Source organism: Mobula hypostoma, chromosome 12, assembly GCF_963921235.1.
Source record: "Mobula hypostoma chromosome 12, sMobHyp1.1, whole genome shotgun sequence".
NCBI lineage: Eukaryota > Metazoa > Chordata > Chondrichthyes > Myliobatiformes > Myliobatidae > Mobula > Mobula hypostoma.
This window is the reverse complement of record NC_086108.1, coordinates 5,431,844-5,447,584: the sequence shown is the minus strand read 5'-3', so window position 1 is coordinate 5,447,584 and position 15,741 is coordinate 5,431,844. Positions and strand designations below refer to the sequence as shown.

The following is a 15,741-nucleotide window of genomic DNA, read 5'->3' as shown; positions in this document are numbered from 1 at the left end:
CCCCCCCCCCCCCGATGGAATTGGGACCAATGCTGTGAGAGATGTCTTGAGATTCAAGTGTAAAATGTCAACTTGACTGCCTTGCAATCCTTCCAGGGGTGTCGACATTTTCTGAAATACCACCGTGCCTACGGCTCGGTGGCTATCCTTTCCCTACAACATGCGGACAGGAGCAGATGCAGCTGATGTCACAGCCGGTTAGGCAGTCAGAGCAAGATGCTCCTAAATCCACCCCTAGCTGCTCAGAAAACTTCAAAGCCCTCGCCAAGGTACTTAGAGTCATTGAGCAGAGGGGGGTGGGGAGAGGGGAAGAAACCGGTTGACGGTGGCTGGGGAGGACACTAGGAAAAGGTGTATGTGTGAGAGGGGCTGGGTGCATCAGAGGGAGAGAGAAAGGGACGGGGGGGGGCGGGGGGGGGAGGGGAGAGCAGGTTACCTGCACTGCAACAGACAATAAGACACTGCAATAGGTAGTCAGAACTGTGCAACGCATCACCAGCACCAGAATACACGCCTATCAAGTACATGTATACAGAAAAGGGCCAGCGACATCATAACGGATTGCACCCACCCTACTCACGGACTGTTTGTCACACTTCCATCAGGGAGGAGGTACGTAACATCCACCACCAGACTCAGGAACAGTTACTTTTCCCAAGCAGTAAGGTTGATCAACACCTCCACCCATTAAAAACTACCACTACTTTATCATTTCCTCTCAGCCACCTTATGTACAGACATTCCTGTGTCTATTGTCACTTGAACCGATGTTGCAATGACAAACCCTGCCATCTTCATCAGGGCTGATGCCTAGGCATGTCTACTCCGGGGGTATAGATACCCCCGTCCCTCCTGATTGATTAGTCCTCATCCAATCAGGTGTGCGCTGTTCCACCCTGTTTACAATCGAATTCCAGTTCTTACTTCAAGCGAGACCTTGGTCTTTGTTAAAATTCTAGTCTCAAGGAGCACAGGATTTTCATCCTTTCGGGTTACCCGTGGAAATCAGCAGTAGCAGAACATTGGCCTTAGGATTACTTAGATGGCACAAAACTATTGTGCTGTGCCACTGGTTTCTGGGGCCACCTGGAGAAGGAAGCCATTGAAATAAAACCGGAAGGCAGTGATGGGCAGGTCACGACTGTGAGATAGAAAAAGAGAAGTGACAAGAGGGCCACCAAAGTAGGGGAAAAGGTAAGGGATGTGTAATTAGAGGGAAGTGGTTAACAGAAGTTAAAGAAGTCAATATTCATATCATTAGTACTTCTGGAGTATGGTCTCCATTGTAATGACACGTGGTAGGCAGATCCCACAATACAGACTTCAGGAAGGGGAAGCTGAGGGAGCACACACCAACCATCGTCGAGGGATTAGCAGTGGAAAGAGTGAGCAGTTTCAAGTTCCTGGGGGTCAACGTCTCTGAGGATCTGCAGCAAACTGGGTCCAGCATATCGACGCAATTATAAGGAAGGCACAGCAGTGGCTACGTTTCATTAGGAGTTTGAGGAGATTTGGTATATAACCATATAACAATTACAGCACTGAAACAGGCCATTTCTGCCCTTCTAGTCCGTGCCGAACTCTTAATCTCACCTAGTCCCACCGACCCGCACTCAGCCCATAACCCTCCATTCCTTTCCTGTCCATATAGCTATCCAATTTAACTTTAAATGACAACATCGAACCTGCCTTAACCACTTCTTCTGGAAGCTCATTCCACACAGCTACCACTCTAAGACTCTCATCTAAGACTCCCACAAATTTCTGCAGATATACTGAGCAGAGCATTCCAACTGGTTGCATCACTGTTTGGTATGCGGGAAGGCACTGCACAGGATCAGAATAAGCTGCAGAAAGTTGCATACACAGCCAGCTCCATCATGGGCACTGGCCCCCCCAAAACTGAGGACACCTTCAAAAGGCGATGCCCCAAGTAGTTGGCATCCATCATTTACGGACCATCGTCACCCAGGACATGCCCTCTTCTCATTGTCACTATGAAGGAACTGGTACAAGGGCCTGAAAACAGCCGCAACATTTCAGGAACAGCTTCTTCTCCTCTGCCATCAGATTTCTGAGTGGACTATGAACTCATACCTTGCTCTATTTTGTGCGCTCACTTAAGAGAGCAGAAAAATCACTTAACTTGATTTTTATAAATATTTCTTATTGTCATTTATAGTATTATTATTATGATGTTTTGCCATGTACCGCTGGTGTGAAACAATAAATTATACAACAACTGCCAGTGATATTAAATCTGATTCGATGGATGGTGAGCTCTCAGTGAAGTTGGTAGAGGGATAAACACACTCATGTCATTGGGTTTGTAAACTAGAAGATCAGAACCTCACAGTCTGCCTGGATAGTTTACAGCCCCAGTGGCATGAGCGTTGAATTCTCCTTCATCAGACTCAAGACTGTTTAATGTCATTTGCAGTACACGACTGTAAAGGAAAACGAAATAATTGTTACACTGGCTCTAGTTCAGCCCAAAATAATGCACAGTAAGATAAAGACGACAATGATAAAAACACAATAAATATAAATACACAAGAGAGCTTATATACATAGATTGATTGTACAGGCGGAGGTTGATAGGTTCTTGGTTAGTTAGGGTGTCAAAGGTTACAGGGAGAAGGCAGGAGAATGATAAATCAGCCATGATTGAATGGTGGAGGTGACTCGATGGGCTGAATGGCCTAATTCTCTCCCAATTTTTTTTTCTGGTGTGAAGTATCAACTCCTGTCACCTTAAACCCAAGCACGCCCCCCCCGCCCCCGATATTGTATTCTTGTTTTCTATGGCTCTCAAGATCTTATACACCTCTATGAGGTCATTTGAAATCTATGAATCAGAAAATTGAATGAAACTGCCAGGCAGCAGCTGACGATGGGGTCAGACACCGGAACCAGTGACTGTAACGGCTCCACAGATGTTGCCTAATCCGCTTGGTATTGCCGTTCGCCCCATCGACTGTGTTCCATCGTGGCTGATTTATTATGCCCCCTCATCCCCATTCTCTCGCCTTCTCCTCGGAATCTTTGACACCCCACACTAATCAAGAACCTCTTTAAATATATCCACTGACTTAGCCTCCACGGCCGTCTGTGGCAATGAATTCCACAGAGTATTGCACAGAGTTTCTTTCCCCGGTGCGGCGCCTTGTGGGCGCACGCAGAGTTAAAATACAAATCACCACACCGCTCTAACTGCTGCAGATGTAGAAGAGGGATTTCGGGAAAACACGCACCCTTGCAGTGGTTGTTGATATTTGGGTGGAGGTTTATCTGGCGCATACTACTCGTACTCCAATTATTTTCCTGATTATTTCGTGATTGCCCGAGCCCCAGCGCACGTGTGTGTGTGTGTGTGTGTCTGTCTGTGTGTGTGTGTGTGTGTGTGTGTGTGTGTGTCCGTGTGTGTCCGTGTGTGTCCGCGCGTGTGTGTGTGTGTGTGTGTGTCCGTGTGTGTCCGTGTGTGTGTGTGTGTGTGTCTGTGTGTGTGGGTGTGTGTGTGTCTGTGTGTGTGTCCGTGTGTGTGTGTGTGTGTGTGTGTGTCTGTGTGTGTGTGTGTCCGTGTGTGTCCGCGTGTGTGTGTGTGTCTGTGTGTGTCCGTGTGTGTGTGTGTGTGTGTGTGTGTGTGTGTGTGTCCGTGTGTGTCCGTGTGTGTGTGTGTCTGTGTGTGTGTGTGTGTGTCTGTGTGTGTGTGTGTGTCCGTGTGTGTCCGCGTGTGTGTGTGTGTCTGTGTGTGTCCGTGTGTGTGTGTGTGTGTGTGTGTGTGTGTGTGTGTCCGTGTGTGTCCGTGTGTGTGTGTGTGTGTGTGTGTGTCCGCGTGTGTGTGTGTGTGTGTCTGTGTGTGTGGGTGTGTGTGTGTCTGTGTGTGTGTCCGTGTGTGTGTGTGTGTGTGCGTGTGTGGGTGTGTGTGTGTGTGTGTCTGTGTGTGTGTGTGTGTGTCTGTGTGTGTGTGTGTGTGTGTGTGTCTGTGTGTGTGTGTGTCTGTGTGTGTGTGTGTGTGTGTGTGTCCGTGTGTGTGTGTGTGTCTCTGTGTGTGTGTGTCTGTGTGTGTGTGTGTGTGTGTGTGTGTGTTTTAAAGAGAGTGGGCGGGTTAAACAGAAACGCCTTTAAGGGTTAAGCGGGAGAAACGGGCGCCGCTGCAGCACGCGAGCCCGGTGTGAGCTTGCGCTGTCCACGGTGCTGAAGGACAGCTCGCTTCGCAAACAGCTCGCCAGTTACAGGGTTTCAACCCGCCGGAGCGATCGCTCATATATATGCACAGCAAACTGTTACAGACCATCAAAAGGCGACAGGTTTCCGATCTTGCAAAGAATGGTGCGCCTGTAGGCGGAATGGAAAGCAGATATTCCCTAAAAGCTCAAGGCATAGGCGGGGGGAGCATTGGTCAGCGACAGTCACGGATAGGAGCGAGGGGAGGGAGTCAGTCACCGGCCAGCTCCCGGGACCCTTTCCGGGGTCCGGCGGGGCTGCCAGATCCCAGGAACCCGGCAGCCCACCAAGGAGAGAGCGAGAGCGACAACGGTTGCAAGATCCAGAGAGCCGTGTGCTTCAAGATCGAGGGGAATCAATGTTACCGGGAGAAGAAATTCCGCGAGGCGATTGGCAAGTACCACCGGGCGTTGTTGCAACTCAAGGGGATCCGGATCGGTGAAGCTCGGGGCGAAGACGTGAGCGATCTGCGCAAAGGACGCGGTAGATTGACGGAGGAGCAGAATCGACTTATCGAGAGCACCGAAATCGACTGCTACGATAGTTTGGCGGGTGAGTGCTGTCATCTCATTCACCCGAGTTTGCCGGTTGTAAACACCCCTTTAGCACGACCTCTACGAATCCATCAAGCCCTTAAAATACCCCTGAGGTCAGCTTTATTTTGGAGGCGACCATTGCAAAACTATCATCTCACAGTTTACCCGTTAAAGCTGGGTGGTGTACAGTGTACCTCCCAGCAGCGCTCTCAATATTTATATTACGATTGATCCGATAACCGGGTTAGACCTCGTCTTCGAAAAGGAATTTCAACGCGATATTGCGGACGGGTTCTTGGAGAACTCGTGGAAATGTACGAAGATTCCACAGGCATCCCTGCACCGGGGATATGTGGAATGACATCTCGAGAATACTGGGCTTTGGGGATGTCACCGTGTAAAGGTGTGTTCTGCATCCCCACGCACCCCAGACCACCCGGTACATCACCCATTGCAAGGCCTCTGGCAGAAAAGAGCTGCGATCTTAATCGTATACCACCGTCGGGAACGCCGCAGGATGCCTGTAAATAAACCAGTTGTATGCAGAAAGAACTTTACCGATTCGAGGGCCAAGCCGCGGCAACACGTTAGTTCCGCTCCTACGCGTGTTGCCCTACAAAATGAAATAACATATATAGAAAGTAACTGGAGACGGCTGCGGTCCAGATCAGCCGACCCATTACTACACGCTAATATCCGCTGTTGTTCATTATGACACTCAGCAAGGTACAGGCGATGGTGCACACCACAATCTCGACCCATGCCAATGGTATCGGATAATCTGGGTTAGGGTTGCTTCCCGGCTGTGAACTATAGGTATCAGATTACTATCATCTAGAACTCCCAGCGGGTTGGTCTCCTAATTCATAACTATATGTTTTCCTGTTCTAATCTTATAGGATGTGTGGAATCCGTTGTATTTTCCAATTGCTGCTAAACCCGCAGTCGTCATCCTCACCGCCTGGTCTCTCACTGTAATGCCCTTCCCTGTAACACTTACAGAGTCGTCGAGACAGATAGCAACGAAACAAGCTTTTCAGTCCAACAAGCCCATACAGACTCAGATCCCCATCCATTTGCCTACTAAACCTTTTCCACCCCCGTATCTATCCAACCGCCTTGTAAATGTTGTGTTCAACATTATGTAGGATAGAAACATAGAAAATAGGTGCAGGAGTAGGCCATTCGGCCCTTCGAGCCTGCACCGCCATTTATTATGATCATGGCTGATCATCCAACTCAGAACCCCGCCCCAGCCTTCCCTCCATACCCCTGACCCCCGTAGCCACAAGGGCCATATCTAACTCCCTCTTAAACATAGCCAATGAACTGGCCTCAACTGTTTGCTGTGGCAGAGAATTCCACAGATTCACCACTCTCTGTGTGAAGAAGTTTTTCCTAATCTCGGTCCTAAAAGGCTTCCCCTCTATCCTCAAACTGTGACCCCTCGTTCTGGACCTCCCCAACATCGGGAACAATCTTCCTGCATCCAGCCTGCCCAATCCCTTTAGAACTTCAATCAGATCCCCCCTCAATCTTCTAAATTCCAATGAGTACAAGCCTAGTTCATCCAGTCTTTCTTCATATGAAAGTCCTGCCATCCCAGGAATCAATCTGGTGAACCTTCTTTGTACTCCCTCTATGGCAAGGATGTCTTTCCTCAGATTAGGGGACCAAAATTGTACACAATACTCCAGGTGTGGTCTCACCAAGGCCTTGTACAACTGCAGTAGTACCTCCCTGCTCCTGTACTCGAATCCTCTCGCTATAAATGCCAGCATACCATTCACCTTTTTCACCGCCTGCTGTACCTGCATGCCCACTTTCAATGACTGGTGTATAATGACACCCAGGTCTCGTTGCACCTCCCCTTTTCCTAATTGGCCACCATTCAGATAATAATCTGTTTTCCTATTTTTGCCACCAAAGTGGATAACTTCACATTTATCCACATTAAATTGCATCTGCCATGAATTTGCCCACTCACCTAACCTATCCAAGTCACCCTGCATCCTCTTAGCATCCTCCTCACAGCTAACACTGCCGCCCAGCTTCGTGTCATCCACAAACTTGGAGATGCTGCATTTAATTCCCTCATCCAAGTCATTAATATATATTGTAAACAACTGGGGTCCCAGCACTGAGCCTTGCGGTACCCCACTAGTCACTACCTGCCATTCTGAAAAGGTCCCGTTTATTCCCACTCTTTGCTTCCTGTCTGCTAACCAGTTCTCTATCCACATCAATACCTTACCCCCAATACTGTGTGCTTTAAGTTTGCACACTAATCTCCTGTGTGGGACCTTGTCAAAAGCCTTTTGAAAATCCAAATATACCACATCCACTGTTTCTCCCCTATCCACTCTACTAGTTACATCCTCAAAAAATTCTATGAGATTCGTCAGACATGATTTTCCTTTCACAAATCCATGCTGACTTTGTCCGATGATTTCACCGCTTTCCAAATGTGCTGTTATCACATCTTTGATAACTGACTCCAGCAGTTTCCCCACCACCGATGTTAGGCTAACCGGTCTATAATTCCCCGGTTTCTCTCTCCCTCTTTTTTTAAAAAGTGGGGTTACATTAGCCACCCTCCAATCCTCAGGAACTAGTCCAGAATCTAACGAGTTTTGAAAAATTATCACTAATGCATCCACTATTTCTTGGGCTACTTCCTTAAGCACTCTGGGATGCAGACCATCTGGCCCTGGGGATTTAACTGCCTTTAATCCCTTCAATTTACCCAACACCACTTCCCTACTAACATGTATTTCGCTCAGTTCCTCCATCTCACTGGACCCTCTGTCCCCTACTATTTCGGGAAGATTATTTATGTCCTCCTTAGTGAAGACAGAACCAAAGTAATTATTCAATTGGTCTGCCATGTCCTTGCTCCCCATAATCAATTCACCTGTTTCTGTCTGCAGGGGACCTACATTTGTCTTTACCAGTCTTTTCCTTTTTACATATCTATAAAAGCTTTTACAGTCAGTTTTTATGTTCCCTGCCAGTTTCCTCTCATAATCTTTTTTCCCCTTCCTAATTAAGCCCTTTGTCCTCCTCTGCTGAACTCTGAATTTCTCCCAGTCCTCAGGTGAGCCACTTTCTCTGGCTAATTTGTATGCTTCTTCTTTGGAATTGATACTATCTCTAATTTCTCTCGTCAGCCACGGGTGCACTACCTTCCTTGATTTATTCTTTTGCCAAACTGGGATGAACAATTGTTGTAGTTCATCCATGCAATCCTTAAATGCTTGCCATTGCATATCCACCGTCAATCCTTTAAGTGTCATTTGCCAGTCTATCTTAGCTAATTCATGTGTCATACCTTCAAAGTTACCCCTCTTTAAGTTCAGAACCTTTGTTTCTGAATTAACTATGTCACTCTCCACCTTAATGAAGAATTCCACCATATTATGGTCACTCTTACCCAAGGGGCCTCTCACGACAAGATTGCTAATTAACCCTTCCTCATTGCTCAAAACCCAGTCTAGAATAGCCTGCTCTCTAGTTGGTTCCTCGACATGTTGGTTCAAAAAACCATCCCGCATACATTCCAAGAAATCCTCTTCCTCAGCACCTTTACCAATTTGGTTCACTCAATCTACATGTAGATTGAAGTCACCCATTATAACTGCTGTTCCTTTATTGCACACATTTCTAATTTCCTAATTTCAACCACTTCCCCAGGGAGGCTGTTCCATTTCCACACCACCCTCTGCATGTTGCAGGAAAAAGTTGTGCCAGGTCCCCCTTAGATCTTTCTCATCTGCTGAGAGGATCATCTGGGGTCTCTCTTTTACCCATCTGAGATATTCATCATGACAACTTCCCATCCATTAAACAACCTCTTTAACCCCCTGCCATCAGGCAAGAAGGCTAGGGTTAGTGCTGGGACAAGGACTGTTAGGATGAAAAACAGCTTCTTCCCCCAGGCTGTGAAACTACTGAACTCCCTGCCACCATCGGATCTCTTCGCCCATGAAGTGCCAATAGCACATACAGTATCGTTTACTTTTTGACTTCAGAATCAGGTTTATTATCACCAGCATCTGTTGTAAGCAGCAGCAGTTCAATGCAATACATAATATAGAAGAAAACAAATAAATAATAATAATAAATAAATAAGTAAATCAATTACAGTAAAACGCACAACATGCTGGAGGAACTCAGCAGGTCGGGCAGCATCCGTGGAAAAGATCGGTTGATGCCTCAGGCCGGAACCCTTCGTCAGGACTGTAGAGGGAAGGGACAGAGGCTCTATAAAGAAGGTGGGGAGGGTGGGAAGGAGAAGGCTGGTAGGTTCCAGGTGAAAAACCAGTAAGGGGAAAGATAAAGGGGTGGGGGAGGGGAAGCAGGGAGGGGATAGGCAGGAAAGGTGAAGAAGGAATAGCAAAAACAGAAATACTGTAATGTTAATGTTAATGACTCCGTCTGTCTAAGTAGACAACGGATGTGCCCGTTCTGGGACGCAGACCTGGGCGATGAATATGGAGATCCTGGGCTGCCCAGACATCAAGATCCCCCTCTTGGCCTCGCGGATGTGGTGCAAAGGAATGCGTAGCAGTACATTGGCATCAGCTTGGCTGCAGGAACTGCCGGGAGGTGACGTGATACGTCATCCAACCGCCTTAGGGGCTCCACTCCGGATTTGCGTAGGGTTTACTCCTCAGCCTTCTCTTCTCCCGAAGATACCCACAAGGCAGTGGGATCCGTAACCCTGGATAGGGGCCCATACCGGGTACTGTCAGCCGGAGCCAGCTGAGCCCGGGACTCGTGTAAGGCAGGGTCGTCACACCCTGTAGTAGTGACATATGGAGCCACTACCCACTACCCAAAACAGAAATAATATATATTAAAAAAGTGAGGTAGTCTTCAAGGGTTCAATGTCCATTTAGGAATCAGATGGCAGAGGGGAAGAAGCTGTTCCTGAATCGCTGACTGTGTGCCTTCAGGCTTTTGTATCTCCTACCTGATGGTAACAGTGAGAAAAGGGCATGCCCTGGGTGCTGGAGGTCTTTAATAATGGACACTGCCTTTCTGAGACACCGCTCCTTGAAGAAGTCCTGGGTTCTTTGTAGGCTAGTACCCAAGATGGAGCTGACTAGATTTACAACCTTCTGCAGCTCCTTTCAGTCCTGTGCAGTAGCCCCTCCATAGCAGACAGTGATGCAGCCTGTCAGAATGCTCTCCACAGTACAACTATAGAAGTTTTTGAGTGTATTTGTTGACATACCAAATCTCTTCAAACTGCTAATGAAGTATAATCATCATCTTGCCTTTGATATGTTGGGATCAGGTTAGTTCCTCAGAGATCTTGACACCCAAGAACTTGAAACTGCTCACTCTCTCCACTTCTGATCCCTCTATGAGGATTGGTATGTTTTCCTTCGTCTTGCCCTTCCTGAAGTCCACAATCAGCTCTTTTGTCTTACTGACGTTGAGTGCCAGGTTGTTGCTGTGACACCACTCCACTAGTTGGCATATCTCACTCCTGTACGTCCTCTCATCACCATCTGAGATTCTACCAACAATGACTGCATCATCAGCAAATTTGTAGATGGTGTTTGAGCTATGCCTAGCCACACAGTCATGTGTAGACAGAGAGTAGAGCAGTGGGCTAAGCACACACCCCTGAGGTACACCAGTGTTGATCGTCAGCGAAGAGGATATGTTATCACCAATCTACACAGATTGGGGACTTCCAGTTTGGAAGTTGAGGATCCAATTGCAGAGAGAGGTACAGAGGCCCACGTTCTGCAACTTCTCAATCAGGATTGTGGGAATGATGGTATTAAATGCTGAGTTATAGTCAATGAACAGCATCCTGACATAGTGTTTGTGTTGTCATAGGTGACTTGTGTCATAAATGCACCTTATTCTTTGTTAATTTATCTGTATTACCTTTGTGTTATGTGTGAGTTATATGGACTGCATTGCACACCTTGGTCCAGAGGAACATTGTTTCGTTTGGCAGTATACATATATATGGTTGTATGACAATAAACTTGAACTTGGACCTTAAACCTATACCCTCTAGTTTTTGGTTCCCTTTCCCTGGGAAAACTAAACTTACAGACATTTTATGCCTAATATAATTCATTTGCTAACAATATATTTCAATGTTTTAATGATGTAATATGGCTCTATACAGATGGGACTAATTTCATTAGACAACATAGGTGCAGTGATTTGTTTAGAAATAAACTAGTGATTTTGAACACTTGTAAGTTTGCATGTTTAGTGATGACATAGTCTTTTCATGAATCATTAAATATGATTTGTATTACAGTTAAAATAAATATTCAATTACCATGGCAATTTTACTGTCTTTGTGTAAATACACCGCACCCCGCCTCAAAGAACAAATATGTCACCATTACTACCCAGAGATTAATTTTCTTTCTGGGGTTCACAGTAGATATGAAGAATGATAATAAAATCAATGAAAACTGCACACAACAAGGATGGACAAAAGACCAATGTGTAAATTGTGCTTCCTTCATCAATGACCTCCATCACCCAGGACATGCTCTCGTCTCACTGCTGCCATCGGGATCAAGATACAGCAGCCTCAGGTCCCACACCACCAGGTTCAGGAACAGTTACTACCCCACAACCATCAGGCTCCTGAACCAGTGTGGAAAACTTCACTCACCACAATGAGCCTCAGGTCCCACACCACCAGGTTCAGGAACAGTTATTACCCCACAACCATCAGGCTCCTGAACCAGTGTGGATAACTTCACTCACCACAATGAGCCTCAGGTCCCAGACCACCAGGTTCAGGAATAGTTATTACCCCACAACCATCAGGCTCCTGAACCAGTGTGGATAACTTCACTCACCACAACTCTGAACTGATTCCACAACCTATAGACTCACTCTGCAACTCATGTTTTCAATATTTATTGCTTATACATTTATTATTATTATTATTCTTTTCTTTTCTTTTTACATTTACAGATTTTGTTATAATTTGCACATTGGTTGTTTGTCCATCTCTGTTGAGAGTGTATTTTAATTGATTCTATTGTGTTTCTTTCTATTTATTGTGAATGTCCACAAGGAAATTAATCTCCGGGTAGTATTTGGTGATAATATATTTAATCTGACCATTGAACAAATACAAAAAAGGTTACAATGAAACAAAAATAATAATTAAAAAAATACTGAGAACATGAGTTGTAGAGTCCTTGTATTTTAGATTGTAAAATCAGTTCAGAGTTGTGGTGAGTGAAGTTATCCACACTGGTTCAGGAGCCTGATGGTTGTGGGGTAATAACTGTTCCTGAACCTGGTGGTGTGGGACCTGAGGCTCATTGTGGTGAGTGAAGTTATCCACACTGGTTCAGGAGCCTGATGGTTGTGGGGTGATAACTGTTCCTGAACCTGGTGGCGTGGGACCTGAGGCTCATTGTGGTGAGTGAAGTTATCCACACTGGTTCAGGAGCCTGATGGTTGTGGGGTAATAACTGTTCCTGAACCTGGTGGTGTGGGACCTGAGGCTCATTGTGGTGAGTGAAGTTATCCACACTGGTTCAGGAGCCTGATGGTTGTGGGGTTAATAACTGTTCCTGAACCTGGTGGTGTGGGACCTGAGGCTCATTGTGGTGAGTGAAGTTATCCACACTGGTTCAGGAGCCTGATGGTTGTGGGGTGATAACTGTTCCTGAACCTGGTGGTGTGGGACCTGAGGCTCATTGTGGTGAGTGAAGTTATCCACACTGGTTCAGGAGCCTGATGGTTGAGGGGTAATAAATGTTCCTGAACCTGGTGGTGTGGGACCTGAGGCTCATTGTGGTGAGTGAAGTTATCCCCCCTGGTTCAGGAGCCTGATGGTTGTGGGGTAATAACTGTTCCTGAACCTGGTGGTGTGGGACCTGAGGCTGCCGTACCTCCTTCCTGATGGCAGCAGTGAGAAAAGACCATGGCCTAGATGTAATGTGTCTCACAGTAAAGCCTCTCACTGTAATGTTCTTATCTAATGTGGCCCACAATAATCTCCCTCCCTGTAATATTCATTAAGTACTACTTCCCTCTCCTGTAATTTCCCCCATGATGTAGGTTTTCATTACATAGACCTATTGTGACTTTCCTTACTGAAATGTCCTATTTAGATGATTCATCCATTCAGTTTGCAGACTTGAGGTTTGACCAATATCAGGCTTGGCTGTGATGGAGGCTTTTGCTACTGCTTGTGTGAAGGGGAGGAGTGGTGGGAGAGGTGGCTTCTGGGCTTTGATGTCTCTATCATTCTATAGGTTTTCTTTATTCCTGAGAAGAGATTAAATATACTTGGAAATTTTGATGATTTACCTTGTTCTGGTCATCTACTTTCAGGAAGAATATCAATAAGATTCAAAGAATACAGAAAAATAAATTACAATGATGTTGCTGGGACTTTGAGGATCTGAGTTATAGAGAAACGCTGAATAGATTCCGACTTTATTCCCTGGACCGTAGGAGAATGAGGGGAGATTGGATAGAGATATGCAAAATTATGAGGGGTATAGATAGGGTAAATGCAAGAAGACTTAGTCCATTGAGGTCGGGTGAGACTAGTCCTAGAGGTCATAGGTTAAGGGTGAAATATTTAAGGGGAACATGAGGAAGAACCACATAGAGGGTGGTGAGTGATGGAAGCGGGTTCAAAGGCAACATTTAAGAGAAGTTTGTGTACATGGATGGGAGGGGTATAGGGGGCTATGGTCATCATCATCATCATCATCATGTCTTATTTGTAGGAAATCATGGTCGTCCCATTACCATGGTTGTTCTTGGTAAATTTTCCTGCAGAAATGATTTGCCATTGCCTTCTGAATGCAGCAGGCCAGGCAGCATCTCTACGAAGATGTACAATCGACGTTTCAGGCCGAAACCCGGGTCTCGGCCTGAAACGTCGACTGTACCTCTTCCTAGAGATGCTGCCTGGCCTGCTGTGTTCACCAGCAACTTTGATGTGTGTTGCTTGAATTTCCAGCATCTGCAGAATTCCTCGTGTTTGCCATTGCCTTCTTCTGGGCAGTGCCTTTACAAGACGGGTGACCCCAGCCATTATCAATACTCTTCAGAGACTGTCTGCCTGGGGTCAGTGGTCGCACAACCAGGACTTGTGATCTGCACCGGCTGCTCATACGACCATCCACCACCTGCTCTCATGGCTTCACTTGGGCTAAGCAGATGCAACAAGGGTGAACGGAAGGCTAGCAGTGGGAAGGAGCTCCTTACCTTTCCTTTGGTTGAGAAGTGCCGTATCTCCAGCCGGCCTCCATACCACTGTGGTACAGCCCCACGCTGATGAGACCAGGTAGGATAATAGTTCAGCACTGACTAGATGGGCTAAAAGTAATGCTCCATGACTCTATGATCCCAAAGTCCCGATGAGCTGCCTCACAGAAACAGAGGGACATAGTGGGCCAGTGCTGGGAGAGTAAGCCCAGCTTGATTAAACTCTTTTTGGATAAAAGGGAAAGGGTGACACATTGGGGGTGCCTCCAAGTGACATCAGAAAACGGTGTGGGATTGAGCAATAGGGATTATCGTGAAAATTTACAATCATTGTCCACTTGTCCACATTGTCCACATTGTCTAATGCTCATTTATGCAAAAATCTAATCAGCCAATCACGTGGCAGCAACTCAATGCATAAAAGCATGCAGACATGGTCAAGAGGTTCAGTTGTTGTTCAGACCAAAGATTAGAATGGGGAAGATTTGTCATCTAAGTGCCTTTGACTGTGGAATGATTGTTGGTGCCAGCTAGGATGGTTTTAGTATTCCAGAATCTGCCAAGTTTCATTGAAACTGTTGTAGTTACTATTTATTAATTTACTGAGTGTGTCCACAGGGAAATGACTCTCAGGGTTGTATATGGTGACATACATGTACTTCAATAATAATTTTTGCTTTGATCCTTGAACTTTGATCTTCTGGGATTTTCACATGCAGAAATCTCCACAATTTACAGAGAATGGTGTGAAGAACAAACAAAAAATCCAGTGAGAAGCAGTTCTGTGGGCAAAAACACCTTGTCAATGAGAGAGGTCAGAGGAGAATGGCCAGATTGGTTCAAGCTGACAAGAAGGTGACAGTAACTCAAATAACCACACGTTACACCAGTGGTGTGCAGAACAGCATCTCTGAACATACAACATGTTGAACCTTGCAGTGGAGAGACTACAGCAGCAGAAGACGACGAACATACACTCAGTAGCCTCTTTATAAGGTACAGGATGTACCTAACAAAGTGACAACTGAGTGTACATATGAGGAACACTGCAAACAAGGAGAAGTTATTGAGTGGCAGTTCTGCTGATTTCACCCAAACCTCCTCCTCACCCTCCCTACCTCAGGGAAAAGGAGTCCTACTGCCACCTCAAACAAGAAAAAATACTTCAGGTGAATGAGAGAGCCTGCAGATGCTGGGAATCCAGAGCAACACACACAAAATGCTGGAGGAACTCAGCGGGCCAGGCAGCATCTGTAGAGAGGAATAAACAGTTGACGTTTTGGACTGAGACCATTCATCAAGACTGTCGAAGGGTCTTAATGAAAGATCTAGGCCAAAAGCGTTGACTGAGATAGATGAAATGTTGCTTCATAGATCTTCCTGACCTTTTACAGCTCCATATCAATAGATTACACTGGAGAACAAAGACTTTGGGTGTAATTTATAGATTTTGGGCTGCTGAACATGAGAATCATCATGAAATTTCCCCAGTACACACCATTTTAGGAAATCACCTCTATTTGTTACTTCAATTCATAGTTTAAGACCAAGATTAAGGAAGGCATTTTTGTTGATACACAAATCTAACAGGTCATCAATGACAGGTTATTCAAAGAACTACTAGTGAGACCAGAGAAGATTACATGGAAGGCATTCAAGGAAGTGGTTGAAAATTTTCTTGGCAACTATAGAGCACCAAACTATGTGCAGCTGGTTGAAAGCATGCTTCAAGCATACAAAACCA

The 15,741-nt window shown here is 45.9% G+C and overlaps 1 protein-coding gene across 1 annotated transcript in view; it reads left to right on the top strand.

Annotated features, from left to right (window-relative positions):
- The first annotated feature begins 3,797 nt into the window (after window positions 1-3,797).
- The window catches only part of LOC134354579 (tetratricopeptide repeat protein 9A-like), a 72,923-nt gene continuing 60,979 nt past the window's right edge, over window positions 3,798-15,741 (top strand). The window contains exon 1 of the mRNA XM_063063537.1: window positions 3,798-4,779. Within this exon, the coding sequence (XP_062919607.1) occupies window positions 4,272-4,779 (508 nt within the window). The 5' untranslated portion in view covers window positions 3,798-4,271. The remainder of the gene's footprint in view (window positions 4,780-15,741) is intronic.